General features: G+C 44.9%; 1 protein-coding gene across 1 annotated transcript in view; it reads left to right on the top strand.

Moving 5' to 3' along the window:
• Window positions 1-24,804, top strand: part of LOC138674484 (dynein axonemal heavy chain 3-like) — a 3,367,401-nt gene that overhangs the window by 1,606,692 nt on the left and 1,735,905 nt on the right. The window contains 1 exon segment of the mRNA XM_069762320.1: window positions 15,431-15,653. Coding sequence (XP_069618421.1) covers window positions 15,431-15,653 — 223 coding nt within the window.

Here is a 24,804-nt window from a genome sequence, read left to right as displayed (position 1 = left end):
GGGTCTCAGGGAAGTACGCAGGGAGCCCACTCCCTGCGCAATGCTTCCCTATGCCGCCGGAACATTGCGATCATGTTTGATCACAGTGTGCCGACGGTTAATGCGCCAGGGGTGGTCCGTGACTGCTCCTGGCACATAGTGCCGGATGTCAGCTGCGATAGTAAGCTGACACCCATCCACGATCGGCTGCGCTCCCCCCGTGAGCGCGGCCGATCGCATATGATGACGTACTATCCCGTCACTGGGAATTAACATTACTTAAAAACAAGCAGGTAAATGTTTAACCTCACAAAACGAATCATTTATTATCCCTGAGGCTGATGGGAGGAGTGCTCAATCAGAAAAGAAAGCAGTCAAAACTTCTAATATTATGCTACAAAAAAACAAAAAAACTGACTGCTTTGACTAATGCTGGATCCTACCTGCCCATAAATTTTAATAACATACCAGAACTGACCATATATAATGACCATATTTAAAAGGAAAACTCAATAAAGCTATATAGAGAACATAAAGAAACCAAGAGTTTTTAAATCCTAAAGTATAAACAAATAATATATCTAATAATGATCACAAATGTCCAGGAAAATAACTATCAAAATATCTTTAATAATAATACAAAACACACACTAGACATGGAAAAAATATATATAAACACATACAATACAATACAAAAAAATATAATTGGATTGGTCTAATAAACGACAATGCAAACTGGCGGGGGGTGAGCAATCCTACAATAAGAGGGAGAAGAGGCACTCAAAAATGTAAGTAATCTATCCCAGCAACCATATATACAAGCTGGAAGGCACAAGTGTGCACAGTTACTAAAAAAGAGTAACCATAAAATAACCCTCATATCATTTGGGAAAAGACACCAAGGATCACAGGAGCCACTCCATAATAATATAAGCCATGTGGCAGGATAATCATACCCCCATGACTCCCAGAGTTAAAGTGCCAATAATGCGCATACATACAAAATACATATGTCTTACCCAGGAAAGCCAGACACCCACTGCACAGGTACCCCAACGCGCGTTTCACCGCTGCTTCTTCAGGGGGCAGTGCCCATAAATTTGCAGGCTTTTAGCTCGGAAGAGGCATGCTTGATGAATATTAGGTTTAAGGTTCAATCAAAAAAAGGCCACCTTTTCACGGCTGATGGTCTTTCATAAATTAGCCAATTTATGTGCTAAGTAGCCTCATATTTATAAGTACTGAATATTCTATATAGCAGTAACGTAGTTCAAATTTCATATATTTGATGTTTGCATACAGCACTTACAATGTGCTGCGGTAGTCTTTTGATTGTATTTTATGCAGGCTGCTCTTCTTTTATTCTGTCAGAGGTGCGGGTTAGTTTATTTCTGACAATAAGGCCGGCGTTAGACTCAGCGTATGAAAATACGGTCCGTTTTTTACGGCCGTAATACGCAGAAATGTTCCCAAAATAGTGATCCGTATGTCATCCGTAGGCAGGGTGTGTCAGCGTATTTTGCGCATGTCATCTTCCGTATGTAATCCGTATTGCGAGATTTTCTCGCAGGTTTGCAAAACGGACATACAATGGATCCATGGTCTCAAATATTTGTTAAAACATATATATATGTCAGTGAGACACGTATATGTATATATAATAATATTTCATACAGCGCTAGAGAGCAGAAAAGCCGGTAATTCAATTGCCGGCTTTTCCTATCTCCTTCTCAAACCTGACATGATATGAGACATGGTTTACCTACAGTAAACCATCTCATATCCCTTCTTTTATAACATATTCCTCTTTAGTAATGTAAGAAGTGTCTTGGTGTAAAATTTGGGGGCTCTGGCTATTAAATTAAAGGGTTTAATCCCGGAAAAAATTAGCATGGGCTCCCGCGCAATTTTCTCCGCCAGAGTGGGAAAGCCAGTGACTGAGGGCAGATATTAATAACCTGGAGAGGATCCATAGTTATTGGCCCCCCCTGGCTTAAAACATCTGCCCCCAGCCACCCCAGAAAAGGCACATCTGGAAGATGCGCCTATTCTGGCACTTAGCCTCTCTCTTCCCACTCCCGTGTAGTGGTGGGATATGGGGTAATGAAGGGTTAATGTCACCTTGCTATTGTAAGGGGACATTAAGCCAGATTAATAATGGAGAGGCGTCAATTATGACACCTATCCATTATTAATCCAATAGTACGAAATGGTTAATAAAACACACACATTATTACAAAGTGTTTTAATGAAATAAAGACACAGGGTGTTTTAATATTTTATTATACTCTTAATCCACCTGAAGACCCTTGTCACCTGGAACAAAGTTAAAAAAAACAAACAACAATATTCCATACCTTCCGTCGTTCAGTCTTGTCCCACGCTGTAAATCCATTTGAAAGGGTTAAATCATTTTACACCCGGGAGCTCTGTTAATGCAGCTGTGCTCCTGGCTGTAAAAACCTGGGGAATGAATGGAATGCAGAGGAATGACCTGAAGTTACCTCCAGTCGCGGTGATGCGCCCTCTGCTGGATGTCCTCATATGAACTCGAGCGTGGGAAAATTTTCTAAAAAGTTCCCAGTGTCGAGTTCATATGAGTTCATTCAGCAGAGGGCGCATCACCGTGACTCGAGGTAACTACAGGTCATTCCCCTGCATTCCTGGGTGTAAAATGATTTAACCCCTTCAGATGGATTTAAAGCGTGGGACAAGACTGAACGACAGAAGGTCTGGAATATTGTTGTTTGTTTTTTTAACTTTGTTCCAGGTGACAAGGGTCTTCAGGTGGATTAAGAGTATAATAAAATATTAAAACACCCTGTGTCTTTATTTCATTAAAATACTTTGTAATAATGTCTGTGTTTTATTAACCATTTCGTACTATTGGATTAATAATGGATAGGTGTCATAATTGACGCCTCTCCATTATTAATCTGGCTTAATGTCACCTTACAATAGCAAGGTTACATTAACCCTTCATTACCCCATATACCACCGCTACACGGGAGAAGGAAGAGAGAGGCTAATTGCCAGAATAGGCGCATCTTCTAGATGGGGTGTGTTGTGAATTCTGTGGCAGAGCTCCCTCCTGTGGTCACAAGTGGTACTTCGGCTGATTCTCTCTGGGAGCTTCCGTTTGTGGAGGAAAGTGGTACTGCGGCTTCTGAGTTTCCTCCCTCAGGTGATCTGGTGAGGTCCTTAGGTGCTTCTCTACTTAACTCCACCTAATGCTTTGATCCATGCTTCCTGTCAATGTTCCAGTGTTGGACTTGTTTTTCCCTGGATCATTTCTGTGGCCTGCTGCTCTGCATAGCTAAGTTCTTCTTTGCTATTTGTTTGCTATTTTTTCTGTCCAGCTTGTCTAATTGTTTTGCTGGAAGCTCTGGGACGCAAAGGGTTTACCTCCGTGCCGTTAGTTCGGTACGGAGGGTCTTTTTGCCCCCTTTGCGTGGTTTTCTTTAGGGTTTTGTGTAGACTGCAAAGTTATCTTTCCTATCCTCGCTCTGTTAAGAAAGTCGGGCCTCACTTTGCTGAATCTATTTCATCCCTAAGTTTGTCTTTTCATCTTAACTCACAGTCATTATATGTGGGGGGCTGCCTTTTCCTTTGGGGTATTTCTCTGAGGCAAGGTAGGCTTATTTTCTATCTTCAGGCTAGTTAGTTTCTCAGGCTGTGCCGAGTTGTATAGGCAGAGTTAGGCGCAATCCACGGCTGCCTTTAGTGTTGTTTGGAGAGGATTAGGGATTTCGGTCTGCAGAGTTCCCACGTCTCAGAGCTCGTTCTATTATTTTGGGTTATTGTCAGATCACTGCATGTGCTCTGACCGCTATGTCCATTGTGATACTGAATTGCCTATCACAACAGTACAGGAAGCCAAAAGTGCTAATGATTCTCAATAGAGGGAAAAAAGAAGTTCTGAGACCATTTTTTTTCTTTGCACTGTGTTTTGCCTTTTTTTTCCCCTAGACATTTGGGTGGTTCAGGACACAGGTGTAGCAATGGACATTAAAGGTCTGTCTTCATGTGTGGCTCAGCTCACGGCAAGAGTTCAAAATATTCAAGATTTTGTGGTTCAGAATTCTTTGTTAGAAGCGAGAATTCCTATTCCAGATTTGTTTTTTGGAGATAGAACTAAATTTCTGAGTTTCAAAAATAATTGTAAACTATTTCTGGCTTTGAAACCTCGCTCCTCTGTTGACGCAGTTCAACAGGTTAGGATCGTAATTTCTTTTTTGCGTGGCGACCCTCAGGACTGGGCATTTTCTCTTGCGTCAGGAGATCCTGCATTAAGTAATATCGATGCGTTTTTCCTGGCGCTTGGATTGCTGTACGATGAGCCTAATTCAGTGGATCAGGCAGAAAAAAATTTGCTGGCTCTTTGTCAGGCTCAGGATGAGATAGAGGTATATTGCCAGAAATTTAGAAAGTGGTCCGTGCTCACTCAATGGAATGAATCTGCGCTGGCAGCTATATTCAGAAAGGGTCTCTCTGAAGCCCTTAAGGATGTCATGGTGGGATTTCCTATGCCTGCTGGTTTGAATGAGTCTATGTCTTTGGCCATTCAGATCGGTCGACGTTTGCGTGAGCGTAAATCTGTGCACCATTTGGTGGTATTACCTGAGATTAAACCTGAGCCTATGCAGTGCGATAGGACTATGACCAGAGTTGAACGGCAAGAACACAGACGTCTGAATGGGCTGTGTTTCTACTGTGGTGATTCCACTCATGCTATCTCTGATTGTCCTAAGCGCACTAAGCGGTTCGCTAGGTCTGCCACCATTGGTACAGTACAGTAAAAATTTCTTCTATCCGTTACCTTGATCTGCTCTTTGTCATCGTATTCTGCCATGGCGTTTGTGGATTCAGGCGCTGCCCTGAATTTGATGGACTTGGAATATGCTAAGCGTTGTGGGTTTTTCTTGGAGCCCTTGCAGTGTCCTATTCCATTGAGAGGAATTGATGCTATGCCTTTGGCCAAGAATAAGCCTCAATACTGGACCCAGCTGACCATGTGCATGGCTCCTGCACATCAGGAGGTTATTCGCTTTCTGGTGTTGCATAATCTGCATGATGTGGTCGTGTTGGGGTTGCCATGGCTACAAGCCCATAATCCAGTATTGGATTGGAAATCCATGTCGGTGTCCAGCTGGGGTTGTCAGGGGGTACATGGTGATGTTCCATTTCTGTCAATTTCGTCATCCACCCCTTCTGAGGTTCCAGAGTTCTTGTCTGATTACCGGGATGTATTTGATGAGCCCAAGTCCGATGCCCTACCTCCGCATAGGGATTGTGATTGTGCTATCAATTTGATTCCTGGTAGTAAATTCCCAAAAGGTCGACTGTTTAATTTATCCGTGCCTGAGCACACCGCTATGCGCAGTTATGTGAAGGAATCCCTGGAGAAGGGGCATATTCGCCCGTCATCGTCGCCACTAGGAGCAGGGTTCTTTTTTGTAGCCAAGAAGGATGGTTCGCTGAGACCTTGTATAGATTACCGCCTTCTTAATAAGATCACTGTTAAATTTCAGTACCCCTTGCCATTGTTATCTGATTTGTTTGCTCGGATTAAGGGGGATAGTTGGTTCACCAAGATAGATCTTCGTGGTGCGTATAATCTGGTGCGAATCAGGCGAGGCGATGAATTGAAAACTGCATTTAATACGCCCGAGGGTCATTTTGAGTATCTAGTGATGCCGTTCGGACTTGCCAATGCTCCATCAGTGTTTCAGTCCTTTATGCATGACATCTTCCGAGAGTACCTGGATAAATTCCTGATTGTGTACTTGGATGACATTTTGATCTTCTCGGATGATTGGGAGTCTCATGTGAAGCAGGTCAGAACGGTTTTTCAGGTCCTGCGTGCTAATTCTTTGTTTGTGAAGGGATCAAAGTGTCTCTTTGGTGTGCAGAAGGTTTCATTTTTGGGGTTCATCTTTTCCCCTTCTACTATCGAGATGGATCCTGTTAAGGTTCAAGCCATCCATGATTGGACTCAGCCGACATCTCTGAAAAGTCTGCAAAAGTTCCTGGGCTTTGCTAATTTTTATCGTCGCTTCATTTGCAATTTTTCTAGTATTGCCAAACCATTGACCGATTTGACCAAGAAGGGTGCTGATTTGGTCAATTGGTCTTCTGCTGCTGTGGAAGCTTTTCAAGAGTTGAAGCGTCGTTTTTCTTCTGCCCCTGTGTTGTGTCAACCAGATGTTTCTCTTCCGTTCCAGGTCGAGGTTGATGCTTCTGAGATTGGAGCAGGGGCTGTTTTGTCGCAGAGAGGTTCTGATTGCTCAGTGATGAAACCATGCGCTTTTTTTTCCAGGAAGTTTTCGCCTGCTGAGCGAAATTATGATGTGGGCAACCGAGAGTTGCTGGCCATGAAGTGGGCATTCGAGGAGTGGCGTCATTGGCTTGAAGGAGCTAAGCATCGCGTGGTGGTATTGACTGATCATAAGAACTTGACTTATCTCGAGTCTGCTAAGCGTTTGAATCCTAGACAGGCTCGTTGGTCGCTGTTTTTTGCCCGTTTTGACTTTGTGATTTCGTACCTTCCGGGCTCTAAAAATGTGAAGGCGGATGCTCTGTCTAGGAGTTTTGTGCCCGACTCTCCAGGTTTATCTGAGCCGGCGGGTATCCTCAAGGAAGGAGTAATTGTGTCTGCCATCTCCCCTGATTTGCGGCGGGTGCTGCAAAAATTTCAGGCTAATAAACCTGATCGTTGTCCAGCGGAGAAACTGTTTGTCCCTGATAGGTGGACGAATAAAGTTATCTCTGAGGTTCATTGTTCGGTGTTGGCTGGTCATCCTGGAATCTTTGGTACCAGAGAGTTAGTGGCTAGATCCTTTTGGTGGCCATCTCTGTCGCGGGATGTGCGTACTTTTGTGCAGTCCTGTGGGATTTGTGCTCGGGCTAAGCCCTGCTGTTCTCGTGCTTTTGCCCTTGCCGGTCCCGAAGAGGCCTTGGACACATATCTCTATGGATTTTATTTCAGATCTTCCCGTTTCTCAAAAGATGTCAGTCATTTGGGTGGTCTGTGATCGCTTTTCTAAGATGGTCCATCTGGTACCCTTGTCTAAATTGCCTTCCTCCTCTGATTTGGTGCCATTGTTCTTCCAGCATATGGTTCGTTTGCATGGCATTCCAGAGAATATCGTTTCTGACAGAGGTTCCCAGTTTGTTTCGAGGTTTTGGCGAGCCTTTTGTGGTAGGATGGGCATTGACTTGTCTTTTTCCTCGGCTTTCCATCCTCAGACTAATGGCCAGACCGAACAAACCAATCAGACTTTGGAAACCTATCTGAGATGCTTTGTTTCTGCCGATCAGGATTACTGGGTGTCCTTTTTGCCTTTGGCTGAGTTCGCCCTTAATAATCGGGCCAGCTCGGCTACCTTGGTTTCGCCATTTTTCTGCAATTCTGGGTTCCATCCTCGTTTCTCTTCAGGACAGGTTGAGTCTTCGGACTGTCCTGGTGTGGATACTGTGGTGGACAGGTTGCAGCAGATTTGGACTCATGTAGTGGACAATTTGACCTTGTCCCAGGAGAAGGCTCAATGTTTCGCTAATCATAGACGCCGTGTGGGTACCCGACTTCGTGTTGGGGATCTGGTTTGGTTATCTTCTCGTCATATTCCTATGAAGGTTTCCTCTCCTAAGTTTAAACCTCGTTTCATTGGTCCCTATAGGATTTCTGAGGTTCTTAATCCTGTGTCTTTTCGTCTGACCCTCCCAGATTCTTTTTCCATACATAACGTATTCCATAGGTCATTGTTGTGGAGATACGTGGCACCTATGTTTCCATCTGTTGACCCTCCTGCCCCGGTTTTGGTGGAGGGGGAATTGGAGTATATTGTGGAGAAGATTTTGGATTCTCGTGTTTCAAGACGGAAATTCCAGTATCTGGTTAAATGGAAGGGTTATGCTCAGGAAGATAATTCCTGGGTTTTTGCCTCTGATGTCCATGCTCCCGATCTTGTTTGTGCCTTTCATGTGGCTCATCCTGGTCGGCCTGGGGGCTCTGGTGAGGGTTCGGTGACCCCTCCTCAAGGGGGGGGTACTGTTGTGAATTCTGTGGCAGAGCTCCCTCCTGTGGTCACAAGTGGTACTTCGGCTGATTCTCTCTGTGAGCTTCCGTTGGTGGAGGGAAGTGGTACTGCGGCTTCTGAGTTTCCTCCCTCAGGTGATGTGGTGAGGTCGTTAGGTGCTGCTCTACTTAACTCCACCTAGTGCTTTGATCCTGGCTTCCTGTCAATGTTCCAGTATTGGACTTGTTTTCCTCCTGTATTGTTCCTGTGGCCTGCTGCTCTGTATAGCTAAGTTTTCCTTTGCTATTTTGTTTGCTTTTCTTCTGTCCAGCTTTTCTATTCGTTTGCTGGAAGCTCTGGGACGCAGAGGGTGTACCTCCGTGCCGTTAGTTCGGTACGGTGGGTCTTTTTGCCCCCTTTGCATGGTTTTTAGGGTTTTGTGTTGACCGCAAAGTTACCTTTCCTATCCTCGCTCTGTTCAGAAAGTCGGGCCTCACTTTGCTAAATCTATTTCATCTCTACGTTTGTCTTTTCATCTTAACTCACAGTCATTATTTGTGGGGGGCTGCCTTTTCCTTTGGGGTATTTCTCTGAAGCAAGGTAGGCTTATTTTCTATCTTCAGGCTAGCTAGTTTCTCAGGCTGTGCCGAGTTGCATAGGGAGCGTTAGGCGCAATCCACGGCTGCCTCTAGTGTTGTTTGAGAGGATCAGGGATTGCGGTCAACAGAGTTCCCACGTCTCAGAGCTCGTTCTATCTTTTTGGGTTATTGTCAGATCACTGTATGTGCTCTGACCTCCATGTCCACTGTGGTACTGAATTGCCTAAACATAACAGGGAGGCAATAACCATGGACCCTCTCCAGGCTATTAACCCCTATCTGACCTCGGACGGGATAGTACATCCGAGGTCAGATCCTCTGCTTTGATGCAGGGCTCCGCGGTGAGTCCGCATCAAAGCCGGGACATGTCAGCTGTTTTGAACAGCTGACATGTGCCCGTAATAGGCGCGGGCAGAATCGCGATCTGCCCGCACCTATTAACTAGTTAAATGCCGCTGTCAATCGCAGACAGCGGCATTTAACTACCGCTTCCGGCTGGGCGGCCGGAAATGACGTCATCGCTGACCCCCGTCACATGATCGGAGGTCGGCGATGCGTCTGGATGGTAACCATAGAGGTCCTAGGGACCTCTATGGTTACTGATTCTCGGCAGCTGTGAGCGCCACCCTGTGGTCAGCGATCACAGCACACCTGCAATTCTGCTACATAGCAGCGATCAGCAGATCGCTGCTATGTAGCAGAGCCGATCGCGTTGTGCCTGCTTCTAGCCTCCCATGGAGGCTATTGAAGCATGGCAAAAGTAAAAAAAAAATTGAAAAAAATGTTAAAAAAATAGAAAAAATATAAAAGTTTAAATCACCCCCCTTTCGCCCCAATCAAAATAAATCAATAAAAAAAATATAAAATCTATGCATATTTGGTATCGCCGCGCTCAGAATCGCCCGATCTATCAACTAAAAAAATCATTAACCTGATCGCTAAACAGCATAGCGGGAAAAAAATTCAAAACGCCAGAATTACGTTTTTTTGGTCGCCGCGACATTGCATTAAAATGCAATAACGGGCGATCAAAAGAACGTATCTGCACCGAATTCTATCATTAAAAACGCCATCTTGGCACGCAAAAAATAAGCCCTCAACCGACCCCAGATCACGAAAAATGGAGACGCTACGGGTATCGGAAAATGGCGCACTTTTATTTTTTTTTTTAGCAAAGTTTGGAATTTTTTTTCACCACTTAGATAAAAAATAACCTAGTCATGTTAGGTGTCTATGAACTCGTAATGACCTGGAGAATCATAATGGCAGGTCAGTTTTAGCATTTAGTGAACCTAGCAAAAAAGCCAAACAAAAAACATGTGTGGGATTGCACTTTTTTGCAATTTCACCGCACTTGGAATTTTTTTCCCGTTTTCTAGTACACAACATGGTAAAACCAATGATGTCATTCAAAAGTACAACTCGTCCCACAAAAAATAAGCCCTCACATGGCCAAATTGACGGAAAAATAAAAAAGTTATGGCTATGGGAAGGAGGGGAGTGAAAAACGAACAAGGAAAAACGAAAAATCCCAAGGTCATGAAGAGGTTAATATCTGCCCTCAGTCACTGGCTTTCCCACTCTGGCAGAGAAAATTGCACGGGAACCCACACCAATTTTTTCCGCGATTTAACCTTTTAATTTAATAGCCAGAGCCCCAAAATTTTACACCAAGACACTTCTTACATTACTAAAGAGGAATATGTAATAAAAAAAGGGAAATGAGATGGTTTACTGTATGTAAACCATGTCTCATATCATGTCGGGTTTGAGAAGGAGATAGGAAAAGCCGGCAATTGAATTACCGGCTTTTCTGCTATTTAGCGCTGTATGAAATATTATATATATACATATATATATATATGTGTCTCACTGACATATATATATATATATATATATACCCCTATACTACGTGTAGACCTTTATTTTAGCTATTCTATTCTAACCTGTCAGTGTGATTTTGCTGTACGCCGCACTGAATTGCCGGCTTTTCTATAGAACACCGCTGCGTATTTCTCACAAGTCACACTGTTGGTCCGTGTGTAATCCGTATTTTTCTCTCCCCAATAGACTTTCATTGGCGATTTTGTTTGCGCAATATGCTGACAAACGCAGCATGCTGCAATTTTCTACGGCTGTAGAAGACCGTATAATACGGATCAGTAAAATACGGCAGATAGGAGCTGGGCCATAGAGAATCATTGTACCGTGTGCAATCCGTATTTTCTGCACCTCTCATACATCCGTAAAATTCGCTAGTGTGACGCCGGCCTGATTATTAGATGTAGGACCATATTTCTTATTATTTATTATCATTGTTTTGGGGCAGCATTATGTAGTATTATTTGTTGATCACTTCATGGCATGTTAATATGGTGATTCCACATGTTCGTATCAGTTATTAGCTTTTTTATAGAATTTGGTGAAGACGACACAAAAGTTGTTTAAATCATGGAGGTGAAGTTAGTTAGTATCTTGTGGAATAAAGATCAATACAGCATGATCTATACAACAACATGAATGATGGTGGGTGGGGTCAGAAAATTTAAGAAGTGCAAAGGGATTTTTGCTGTGATTGCTTTTACCATAAAATTCAGATGGATCATAAAATTGCGGCGCATTAATCTTTAACATAGAGATACAAGTGACACTAGAAGGAGTCAATTGACTACAAAGGAATCTGTCGGTTTTCCCTTAAGGTGTTCTGTTATTTTACTTGAAAAAGCTTGGTATATTGTGTTGTTAGTAGGGTTGAGCGAAACGGGTCGAAATTTTTCAAAAGTCGCCGACTTTTGGCAAGGTCGGGTTTCATGAAACCCGACCCGACCCCAGTGTGGGGTCGGCCATGCAGTCGGCGATCTTTTGAATCTGGAATCGGAATTCCGATACCGATTCCCGATATGTTTAAGATATCAGGAATTGGTATTGGAATTCCGATTAAAGTGTAAAATAAAGAATTAAAATAAAAAATATTGCAATACTTACCCTCTGACGCGCCCTGGTACTAACCGGCAGTCTTCCTTCCTTAGCATCAGCCTTCCAAGACCTGGCGGTGACGTCGCGGCTTGTGATTGGCCGCGCGGCCGCCCATGTGACCGCTCGCGCGGCCAATCACAAGCCGCGACGTCACCGCGACGTCACCGAAGGTCCTGGAAGGGCTGATTCTTAGGAAGGAAGGCTGTCGGAAGGAAGCAGGGCGCTTCCGAGGGTGAGTATATACCTAATAGGAATATACTCACCCTCGGAAGCGCCCTGCTTCCTTCCGACAGCCTTCCTTCCTAAGAATCAGCCCTTCCAGGACCTTCGGTGACGTCGCGGTGACGTCGCGGCTTGTGATTGGCCGCGCGAGCGGTCACATGGGCGGCCGCGCGGCCAATCACAAGCCGCGACGTCACCGCCAGGTCTTGGAAGGCTGATGCTAAGGAAGGAAGACTGCCGGTTAGTACCAGGGCCCGTCAGAGGGTAAGTATAGCGATTTTTTTTATTTTAATTCTTTATTTTACACTTAAATATGGATCGCAGGGCCTGAAGGAGAGTTTCCGCTCCTTCAGACCCTGGGAACCATGGAAACCCAATGCACTGCATTGGGTTTCGAGTTTCGTCCGACTCCGACCCCGACTTTTTTATAGGATCGGCCGATTTCACTCGACCCGACTTTTGAAAAAGTCGGGTTTCGTGAAACCCGACCCGATCCTATAAAAGTAAAGGTCGCTCATCACTAGTTGTTAGGATATTGTCATTTACTCAAAACAGCTTAGGCTATGTGAACATGTTGAGAAAAATTTCTGCACCATTTCTGCAGATCTTGGCGTGAAAAATGCAGCTGAAAAAAGTGCTTTTTTGCTGCATTTTAGGGGCAAAACCGCACAGAGAATTGACATGCAGCAGATTATTTTCGGCACCAGCTCAGCAAGTTAAAAAATAACCAACGTGTGCACGACACTTCAGGTTTCTCATTCACTTTGCTGGCATCAGGATTGTTTCAGGTTTATCTAGAAAATCTGCAAGATAAAAAGCACCAAAAACACACGAAATTTGCAATGTGTGCATACGGCCGTACCAAGTTAAGTTGCATTTTTTTTTTGCCAGAATGAACAAAAAATAACAAAAAACAGTCATTTCATAAAGATCTTACATTCTATAGTACTTTCATTTTTTAACAACCAGAAATAATCTATTTTATAATTTAGTTTTTTCTAAGTAAAATTGTTCTCTTCTGCAAGACGATGGTTATTTAACTAATCATACAGCACATGAGTAGTAAAGAAGAAAAAACTAAAAGTGGGCTTAATAATACAAAGTAATTGTATTCATGAATAGCTGATTGCAGGAAGCCCAACTGAAAACAGCATTTGCAACCAAGACCCCCATGACCCTACACCAGCCAATTAGTGTAGATACTGTAAAAGGAAAACGGTGTTATTTTTAGATTATATGAAATAGTTTCTACTCCAGTGACACAAGTTTACAGTCCCACTGAAGATCTCATAAGGTTTTGAGTTTTTGTTCAGTGGGATGGGAATATATGCAAGCTTTTTGCAGGGGGGGAGTATTTAGCATTGGGGAGTGAAGAAGATGGCAATATAATTAAGGAGATGGAAAAGTGAGGATTGCTGGCTTCTGAATATATTGAGTTCCGTATTAGTAAGGCCGGCTTCACACTCAGCGTATGAAAATACGGTCCGTATATTACGGCCGTAATACGCTGAAAAGTCCCGAAAATAGTGGTCCGTAGCTCCTCCGTAGGCAGGGTGTGTCAGCGTTTTTTGCGCATGGCATCCTCCGTATGTAATCCGTATGGCATCCGTACTGCGTGGTTTTCTCGCAGGCTTGCAAAACCAACATACCGCTATAGAAGTGATCCATGTGTCCCAAAAAGAAAAAAATATATATATATATACTGTCTATATATATATATATATATATATATATATGTCAGTAGACACATATATGTATATATATTAACATTTTTTCCGGCGCTAAACAGCTTGAAAGCCGGTAATTCAATTACCGGCTTTTTCTTTCTCCTTCCTAAAACCCGACATGATTTGAGACATGGTTTACATACAGTAAACCATGTCTTCTCTCCATTTTTTTGCAAATTCCACACTACTAATGTCAGTAGTGTGTATCTGCAAAATTTGGCCGTTCTAGCTCTTAAAATAAAGGGTTAAATGGCGGAAAAAATTGGCGTGGGCTCCCGCGCAATTTTCTCCGCCAGAGTAGTAAAGCCAGTGACTGAGGGCAGATATTAATAGCCTGGAGAGGGTCCACGGTTATTGGCCCCTTCCTGGCTAAAAATATCTGCCCACAGCCACCCCAGAAAAGGCACATCTGTAAGATGCGCCTATTCTGGCACTTGGCCACTCTCTTCCCATTCCCGTGTAGCGGTGGGATATGGGGTAATGAAGGGTTAATGCCACCTTGCTATTGTAAGGTGACATTAAGCCTAATTAATAATGGAGAGGCGTCAATTCTGACACCTATCCATTATTAATCCAATTGTAGTAAAGGGTTAAATAAAACACAAACACATTATTTAAAATTATTTTAATGAAATAAAAACAATGGTTGTTGGAGTATTTTATTCTACGCCCAATCCAGTCACTGAAGACCCTCGTTCTGTAAGTAAAAAAACATAATAAACCAACAATATACTCACCCTCCGCAGATCTGTAACGTCCAACGATGTAAATCCTTCTGAAGGGGTTAAAACATTTTGCAGCAAGGAGTTCCGCTAATGCAGGCTGCTTCTTGCTGCAAAACCCCGGGGAATGAGGCTAAATATAGATCAATGATCTATATTTAGCTTCATTTGCGGTGAGGCGCCCTCTGCTGGATGTTCATAGATCGTGGGAACTTACCTAGAAACTTACAGATGTGCCTTTTCTGGGGTGGCTGGGGGCAGATGTTTTTAGCCAGGGGGGGGCCAATAACCATGGACCCTCTCCAGGCTATTAATATCTGCCCTCAGTCACTGGCTTTACTACTCTGGCAGAGAAAATTGCGCAGGAGCCCACGCCAATTTTTTCCGCCATTTAACCCTTTATTTTAAGAGCTAGAACGGCCAAATTTTGCAGATACACACTACTGACATTAGTAGTGTGGAATCTGCAAAAATAAAGGAGAGAAGACATGGTTTACTGTATGTAAACCATGTCTCAAATCATGTCGGGTTTAGGAAGGAGAAAGAAAAAGCCGGTAATTGAATTACCGGCTTTCAAGCTGTATAGCGCTGGAATAAATATTAATATATATACATATATGTGTCTCACTGACATATATATATATATATACCTATTCTATGTGTACACATTTATTCTACCTATTGGACTGTAAGCTGTCAGTGTGATTTTACTGTACACCGCACTGAATTACCGGCTTTTCTCTCTAACAGCGCTGGGTATTTCTCGCAAGTCACACTGCTTGTCCGTGTGTAATCCGTATTTTTCACACTTCCATAGACTTTCATTGGCGTATTTCTTGCGCAGTACGGTGACAAACGCAGCATGCTGTGATTTTGTACGGCCGTAGAAAGCCGTATAATACTGATCAGTAAAATACGGCAGATAGGAGCAGGGGCATAGAGAATAATTGTGCCGTATTTTTTGCGAGTTTTACGGACGTAGTTTCTGCGCTCTTACGTCTGTAAAACTCGTAAGTGTGAAGCCGGCCTAAGATAGCGTGAAAGTTGCAATGACAAAAGAAAAGTACTGTATGTCTTTAATGCATGTTCTTATGTTCTAAATGTTTGTATATGCAGAATCAGATCCAATGTATGGTGCTTTTACTGTATACACCTGTAAAGATAAAAACATTTCCATTTCTTAACAGATATATGAAATGATGTTGGTTCGACATGGATTTATGTTGATTGGAAGCCCACTAGGGGGAAAAACCTCAGCACTTAAAGTCCTTGCTGCAGTACTAAAAGACTTGGAAGCAAATAGACTAATGGATGAACATGGAGTTGATTATATTTTTATAAACCCAAAAGCTATTACAATAGGACAGTTATATGGCAGTTTTGATCCAGTGTCACGTGAGTGGATTGACGGTAGGTCTTCACGAGTAGTGATAATACAAAATGTTGCTAAAATTGATCTCTATGATAATGCACTGGGGTAACTTGAAGCTTATGATATTGTAGATGAGAGAATAAATTGAGATGATACAGGTCCTGCAGACAGGTCAGTATTTTGTGGCTACATGATGATTGCCCTGCTAATCAGCTCCTACGTTCCGCTACTTCTGTTTTGATTGTGTCATGCCACAATCATGATGTCATGTGGGTTCAGCTAATGAAAGTATGGCTGTGAATTACATCAAGTAGGAGGTGTCTCTGAGAGCTCTATTCAAACAACCACAGCATAAGATATGGCCACTGGATAAGGGCCCTGCATATCGATTCGCTCATCTCTGCTAAGTACTGTATGTTTCATATGAACTGAAGTACTAAGATTTAAAAAAAAATCACATATTTATTTATATACATATATATGTACAGTATGTCACCAAAGTGAGTAAACCCCTCTCATATTTGTAAATATTTTATTATATTGTCATGGGACAACTCTGAAGTTCTGACATTTTAATACAATGTAAAGTAGTCAGTGTACATCTTGTAAAAAAGTGTAAATTCAGTGTGCCCTTTGAAAAACTCAACACACAGCCATCAATGTCTAAACCGCTGGCAACAAAAGTGAGAATACCTCTAAGTGAAAATGGCCAAATTGTACCAAAAGTAGCCATTTCCCACCCCCCCCCCCGATGTCATGTGACTTATTAGTGTTACAAGGTCTCAGGTGTGAATGGGCAGCAGGTGTGTACATTTTGGTGTTTTTGTTCTCACGCTCTGTCATACTTATCACTGGAAGTTGACCATGTCATCTGTTATGACCTGGTGGTTAAGAGGCCACACTGAAATGACCTGGTGGCTAAAACGCAACATGGAACGAGCTCTGAGAAGGTGGTATCTCTACTGACCGCAGTCCCTAATCCTAACAACACAACTAGAAATAGCCGTGGGATGTTCCTGACACTCCCTCGACACCTCATCACAGCCTAAGATATAACTACCCCTAAAGAAGGAAATAGAAAGCTATCTTGCCTCAGAGAAACCCCCAAAACGAAAGATAGCCCCCCACAAATATTGACTGTGAAAGGAGAGGGAAATGACGAACACAGAAATGAAATTAGAATTCAGCAAAGGGGAGGCCAACACTAAACTAGATAGACAGAGAGCAAAGGATACTGTGCGGTCAGTATCAAAAACTACAAAATCCACGCAGAGTTTACAAAAATGAACTCCACACCGACTCACGGTGTGGAGGGGCAAATCTGCTTTCCCAGAGCTTCCAGCTAGCCTAAATAAGACATAGTGACAAGCTGGACAAAAGAGACAAAATGCAAAGCAATAGAGTCCAAACAAATGGACAAACAAACTAGCAAAACTTATCTTTTGCAGACAAGGACTGGCCATATGAGAAATCCAAGGGAAGAATCAAATCCAACCAAGAACATTGACAGCAGGCATGGACTAAAGCCCAGAGCAGGTTTAAATAACAAACCCAGGCAAGGCGATTAGTGAAGGCAGCTGCTACAGCTACCTAACGGAGCAGCAGTTCCACTCGAAACCAACAGAGGGAGCCCAAGGGCAGAACTCGCAAACATACCATTAGCAACCACAGGAGGGAGCTCCAGAACGGAACTCACAACAGTACCCCCTCCTTGAGGAGGGGTCACCGAACCCTCACCAGAGCTCCCAGGCCGATCAGGACGAGCCAAATGGAAAGCATGAACCAAATCGGGAGCATGAACATCGGAGGCAACAACCCAAGAATTATCCTCCTGGCCATAACCCTTTCACTTGACCAGATACTGAAGCTTCCGCCTCGAAAAACGAGAATCCAAAATCTTCTCTACCACATATTCCAATTCCCCCTCAACCAACACCAGAGCAGGAGGATCAACGGAGGGAACCATAGGTACCACATATCTCCGCAACAAGGATCTATGGAACACATTATGAATGGAAAAGGAAGCTGGAAGGGCCAAACGAAAAGACACTGGATTGATAATTTCTGACATCTTATAAGGCCCAATAAAGCGAGGCTTGAACTTAGGGGAAGAAACCTTCATAGGAACATGACGAGAAGACAACCAGACCAAATCCCCAACACGAAGCCGGGGACCAACACACCGACGACGGTTAGCAAAACGCTGAGCCTTCTCCTGAGACAACGTCAAATTGTCCACCACATGAGTCCAAATTTGCTGCAACCTGTCCACCACGGAATCCACACCAGGACAGTCAGAAGGCTCAAGCTGCCCTGAAGAAAAATAAGGATGAAAACCAAAGTTACAAAAAAAAGGCGAAACCAAGGTAGCCGAACTAGCCCGATTATTAAGGGCAAACTCGGCCAACGGCAAAAAGGTCACCCAATCATCCTGATCAGCAGACACGAAGCATCTCAAATAGGTTTCCAAGGTCTGATTGGTTCGCTCCGTTTGGCCATTTGTCTGAGGATGGAATGCAGAAGAAAAAGACAAGTCAATGGCCATCTTAGCACAAAAGGACCGCCAAAACCTAGAAACGAACTGGGAACCTCTGTCAGACACAATATTCTCCGGAATAGCATGCAAACGAACCACATGCTGAAAAAATAATGGAACCAAATCAGAAGAGGAAGGCAACTTAGGCAACGGCACCAAATGGACCATCTTAGAAAACCGGTCACAAACCACCCAGATGACAGACATCTTCTGAGAAACAGGAAGATCAGAAATAAAATCCATGGAAATATGCGTCCATGGCCTTTCAGGAATAGGCAAAGGCAAAAGCAACCCGCTGGCACGGGAACAGCAAGGCTTAGCCCGAGCACAGGTCCCAAAGGACTGCACAAACGAACGCACATCCCGCGACAAGGAAGGCCACCAAAAGGACCTAGCCACCAAATCTCTGGTACCGAAAATCCCAGGGTGACCAGCCAACACCGAACCATGAACCTCAGAAATTACCCTACTAGTCCATCTATCAGGAACAAACAATTTCCCCACAGGACAGCGGTCAGGTTTATCAGCCTGAAACTCCTGAAGTACCCGCCGTAAATCAGGGGAGATGGCAGAAAGAATCACCCCCTCCTTGAGGATCCCAGCCGGCTCAAGAACTCCCGGAGAATCAGGCAAAAAACTCCTAGAAAGGGCATCAGCCTTCACATTCTTAGATCCAGGAATATATGAGACCACAAAATCAAAACGTGAGAAAAACAAAGACCACACCGAGCCTGTCTAGGATTCAACCGCTTAGCAGACTCGAGGTAAATCAGATTCTTGTAATCAGTCAGGACCACCACGCGATGCTTGGCTCCCTCAAGCCAATGTCGCCACTCCTCAAATGCCCACTTCATAGCCAACAACTCCCGATTGCCGACATCATAATTATGCTCAGAAGACGAAAATTTTCTGGAGAAGAAGGCACATGGTTTCATCAAAGAGCCATCAGAATTTCTCTGAGACAAAACGGCCCCTGCCCCAATCTTAGAAGCATCAACCTCAACCTGAAAAAGGAGAGAAACATCTGGCTGACGCAACACAGGGGCAGAAGTAAAATGACGTTTAAGCTCCTGAAAGGCCTCAACAGCCGCAGAGGACCAATTCACCACATCAGCGCCCTTCCTCGTCAAATCGGTCAGAGGCTTCACCACACTAGAAAAATTAGCAATAAAGCGACGATAAAAATTGGCAAAGCCCAAAAATTTCTGAAGGCTCTTTACAGATGTAGGTTGAGTCCAATCATGAATGGCCTGGACTTTAACAGGGTCCATTTCAATAGCCGAGGGAGAAAAAATGAAACCCAAAAAAGAAACCCTCTGAACTCCAAAGAGGCACTTAGACCCCTTCACAAACAACGCATTAGAACGAAGGACCAGAAACACCATCCTAACCTGCTTCACATGAGACTCCCAATCGTCGGAGAAAACCAAAATATCATCCAAATACACAATCATAAATTTATCCAGATAATTCCGGAAGATATCATGCATAAAGGACTGAAATACCGATGGAGCATTAGAGAGCCCGAATGGCATCACAAGATATTCAAAATGGCCTTCAGGCGTATTAAATGCTGTTTTCCATTCATCACCTTGTTTAATACGCACAAGATTATACGCCCCTCGGAGGTCGATTTTAGTAAACCAACTAGCACCCTTAATCCGAGCAAACAAATCAGAAAGCAAAGGTAACGGATACTGGAATTTGACAGTGATCTTATTGAGAAGGCGATAATCTATACAGGGTCTCAAGGAGCCATCCTTCTTGGCAACAAAAAAAAATCCCGCTCCCAACGGTGATGAAGACGGGCGAATATGCCCTTTCTCCAAGGACTCCTTTACATAACTCCGCATAGCGGCATGCTCTGGCACAGACAGATTGAAAAATCGGCCCTTAGGGAACTTACAGCCAGGAATCAAATTAATGGCACAATCGCAGTCCCTATGAGGAGGCAGGGAACTGGACTTGGGCTCATCAAATACATCCTGGAAATCCGACAGAAACTCAGGAACTTCAGAAGAAGGGGACGAGGAAATGGACATCAAAGGAATATCACTATGTATCCCCTGACAGCCCCAACCAGTCACAGACATAGATCTCCAATCCAGCACTGGATTATGTTCCTGTAACCATGGAAAACCCAGCACAACAACATCATGCAAATTATGCAACACCAAAAACAAATATTTTCCTGATGTGCTGGAGCCATGCACATGGTTAACTGTGTCCAGTACTGAGGTTTATTCTTGGCCAATGGCTTAGCATCAATCCCCCTTAAGGTAATAGGACTCTGCAAAGGTTCCAAGGAAAAACCACAGCGCCTGGCAAACTCTAAGTCCATTAAGTTCAGGGCAGCGCCAGAATCCACAAATGCCATAACAGAAAAGGATGACAATGAGCAAATCAGGGTAACAGACAAGAGAAATTTAGGCTGCACAGTACTAATGGTAACAGACCTAGGGACCATCTTAGTACGCTTAGGGCAATCAGAAATAGCATGAGCTGAATCACCACAGTAAAAACACAGGCCATTCTGACGTCTGAATTTCTGCCTTTCTGCTCTAGTCAAAATCCTATCACATTGCATAAGCTCAGGACTTCGCTCAGAGGACACTGCCATATGGTGCACCGCCTTGCGCTCACGCAAGCACCGATCAATCTGAATGGCTAGAGACATAGACTCGCTCAAACCGGCAGGCGTAGGAAAGCCCACCATTACATCTTTAAGGGTTTCAGAAAGACCTTTTCTGAAAATAGAAGCCAGCGCCTCTTCATTCCATTTAGTGAGCACAGACCATTTTTTAAATTTCTGGCAATATAACTCTGCCGCTTCCTGACCCTGACACAGGGCCAACAGTGTTTTCTCAGCATGTTCTACAGAGTTAGGTTCGTCATTAGTGTTGAGCATTCCGATACCGCAAGTATCGGGTATCGGCCGATACTTGCGGTATCGGAATTCCGATACCGAGATCCGATATTTTTGTGATATCGGGTATCGGTATCGGAAGTGTAAAATAAAGAATTAAAATAAAAAATATTGTTATATTCACCTCTCCGGCGGCCCCTGGACATCAGCGGGAGGATCCGGCGTCCGGCACGGCTTCTTTCTTCAAAATGCGCGCCTTCAGGACCTGTGGTATGACGTCCCGGCTTCTGATTGGTCGCGTGCCGCCCATGTGACCGCCACGCGACCAATCAGAAGCCGCGACGTCATTCCTCAGCTAAAGTCCTAGAATGAGCGCCTTTTAGGACCTGAGGAATGACGTCGCGGCTTCTGATTGGTCGCGTGGCGGTCACATGGGCGGCACGCGACCAATCAGAAGCCGGGACGTCATTCCACAGGTCCTGAAGGCGCGCATTTTGAAGAAAGAAGCCGTGCCGGACGCCGGATCCTCCCGCTGATGTCCAGGGGCCGCCGGAGAGGTGAATATAACAATATTTTTTATTTTAATTCTTTATTTTACACTTTAATATGGATCCCAGGGCCTGAAGGAGAGTTTCCTCTCCTTCAGACCCTGGGATCCATGAGGATACATTCCGATACTTGATGTCCCATTGACTTGTATTGGTATCGGATATCGGTATCGGCGATATCTGATATTTTTCGGGTATCGGCCGATACTATCCGATACCGATACTTTCAAGTATCGGACGGTATCGCTCAACACTATTCGTCATACAACAATCCGAGTGCCTGAAAAAATACATCTACATTCAATAATGCCGGATTCCATGTTTCAAGAGCAAATGCCCAGTCTTGAGGATCACCACGCAGTAAGGATATGATGATTTTCACTTGCTGAATGGGATCACCAGAAGAACGGGGTTTCAAAGCAAAAAACAATTTGCAGCTATTTTTAAAGTTCAAAAACTTGGATCTGTCCCCAAAAAACAAATCAGGAGTAGAATTTCTTGGTTTTAGAGCCGGAGTCTGAACAATATAATCTTGGATACTCTGGACTCTTGCAGCAAGTTGATCCACATGAGAAAACAAACCCTGAACCTCCATACCAGAGCATATATCCAGCACCACCCAGATATCAAGAGGAAAAAAAAGGCAGAACAGAGCACAGAAAAAAAAATGGTTCAGAACTTTTTTTTTTTTCCTTCTTTTGAGACGCATTCAATTCATTCTTGGCCTGCTGTACTGTTATGACCTGGTGGTTAAGAGGCCACACTGAAATGACCTGGTGGCTAAAACGCAACATGGAACGAGCTCTGAGAAGGTGGTATCTCTACTGACCGCAGTCCCTAATCCTAACAACACAACTAGAAATAGCCGTGGGATGTTCCTGACACTCCCTAGACACCTCGTCACAGCCTAAGATATAACTACCCCTAAAGAAGGAAATAGAAAGCTATCTGGCCTCAGAGAAAACCCCCAAAAGGAAAGATAGCCCCCCACAAATATTGACTGTGAAAGGAGAGGGAAATGATGAACACAGAAATGAAATTAGAATTCAGCAAAGGGGAGGCCAATACTAAACTAGATAGACAGAGAGCAAAGGATACTGTGCGGTCAGTATCAAAAACTACAAAATCCATGCAGAGTTTACAAAAATGAACTCCACACTGACTCACGGTGTGGAGGGGCAAATCTGCTTTCCCAGAGCTTCCAGCTAGCCTAAATAAGACATAGTGACAAGCTGGACAAAAGAGACAAAATGCAAAGCAATAGAGTCCAAACAAATGGACAAACAAACTAGCAAAACTTATCTTTTGCAGACAAGGACTGGCCATATGAGATATCCAAGGGAAGAATCAAATCCAACCAAGAACATTGACAGCAGGCATGGACTAAAGCACTGAGCAGGTTTAAATAACAAACCCAGACAAGGCAATTAGTGAAGGCAGCTGCTACAGCTACCTAACGGAGCAGCAGTTCCACTCGAAACCACCAAAAGGGAGCCCAAGGGCAGAACTCGCAAACATACCATTAGCAACCACAGGAGGGAGCTCCAGAACGGAACTCACAACAGTCATCTCATGGCAAAGAACTCTCTGAGGATCTGAAAAAAGAATGGTTGCTCTACATAATGATGGCCTAGGCTATAAGAAGTTTACCAGCGCCATGAAACTCAGCTGCAGCACAGTGGCCAAAACCATATAGCGGTTTAACAAGACAGGTTCCACTTAGAACAGGCCTCACCATGATTTACCAAAGGAGTTGAATGTATGTGCTCAGCATCATATACAGAGGTTGTCTTTTCAAAACAGACATATGAGTGCTGCCTGCATTACTGCAGAGGATAAAAGGGTGGGGTTCCAACAGTCAGTGCTCAAATCATATGCAGAAACAGCATCAAATTGCTCTAGATGGCTGTCATCCCAGAAGGAAGCTTCTTCTAAACATGATGCACAAGAAAGGCTGCAAACAGTTTGCTGAAGATGAGCAGACTAAGGACATGGCTTACTGGAACCACATCCTGTGGTCTAATGAGACCAAGAAAAAGATATTTGGCTGAGATAGTGACAAGCGTGTGTGGCAGTAACTAGTGTTGAGCATCGGGTATCGGCCGATATTTGCTGTATCGGTATTCCGATACTGAGTTCCGATATTTTTGCAATATTGGATAACTGGAATTGGAAGTTCCCATAGTGCAATGATGCACTATAATGGAGTGTGGGCGGTACGTGGGCAGAGGCTGCGTGTGAGTGTGTGCAGGCGGGGTCTGTGCATGACCGTGGGGGCTCTATGCAGCTTGTGGGGGCTCTGTGCAGGCTTGCTGGGGCTCTGTGCAGGCTTGCAGGGGCTCTGTGCGGGCTTGCCGGAGCTCTGTGCAGGCTTGCCGGGGCTCTGTGCGGCTTGCAGGGGCTCTGTGCGGGCTTGCTGGGGCTCTGTGTGGGCTTGCCGGGGCTTTGTGCGGCTTGCAGGGGCTCTTTGCGGGCTTGCCGGGGCTCTGTGCAGGCTTGCCGGGGCTCTGTGCGGGCTTGCCGGGGCTCCATGTGGCTTACGGGGGCTCTGTGCGGGCTTGCCGGGGCTCTGTGTGGCTTGCCAGGGTTCTGTGTGGGCTTGCCGGGGCTCTGTGCGGCTTGCGGGGGCTCTGTGTGGGCTTGCCGGGGCTCTGTGCGGCTTGAGGGGGCTCTGTGCGGCTTGCATGGGCTCTGTGCGGGCTTGCCGGGGCTCTGTGCAGCTTGCGGGGGCTCTGTGTTGGCTTGCGGGGGCTCTGTGCGGGCTTGCCAGGGCTCTGTGCGGCTTGCAGGGGCTCTGTGCGGGCTTCCTGGGGCTCTGTGCGGGCTTGCCGGGGCTCTGTGCAGGCTTGCCGGGGCTCTGTGCGGCTTGGGGGGGCTCTATGTGGGCTTGCCGGGGCTCTGTGTGGGCTTGCCAGGGCTCTATGTGGGCTTGCTGGGGCTCTGTGCGGCTTGCAGGGGCTTTGTGCGGCTTGCAGGGGCTCTGTGTGGGCTTGCCGGGGCTCTTTGCGGCTTGCGGGGGCTCTGTGCAGGCTTGCCGGGGCTCTGTGTGGGCTTGCCAGGGTCCAGTGTGGGCTTGCCGGGGCTCTGTGCAGCTTGCGGGGGCTCTGTGCGGGCTTCCCAGGGCTCTGTGTGGGCTTGCCGGGGCTCTGTGCAGCTTGCCAAGGCTCTATGCAGGCTTGCTGGGGCTCTGTGCGGGCTTGCCAGGGCTCTCTGTGGGCTTGCCGAGGCTCTGTGCAGCT

The sequence above is a fragment of the Ranitomeya imitator genome, chromosome 4 (genome assembly GCF_032444005.1).
Source record: "Ranitomeya imitator isolate aRanImi1 chromosome 4, aRanImi1.pri, whole genome shotgun sequence".
Taxonomy (NCBI): Eukaryota; Metazoa; Chordata; class Amphibia; order Anura; family Dendrobatidae; genus Ranitomeya; species Ranitomeya imitator.
The sequence above is the reverse complement of the archived record's forward strand: the minus strand, read 5'-3'. Positions and strand labels throughout refer to the sequence as shown.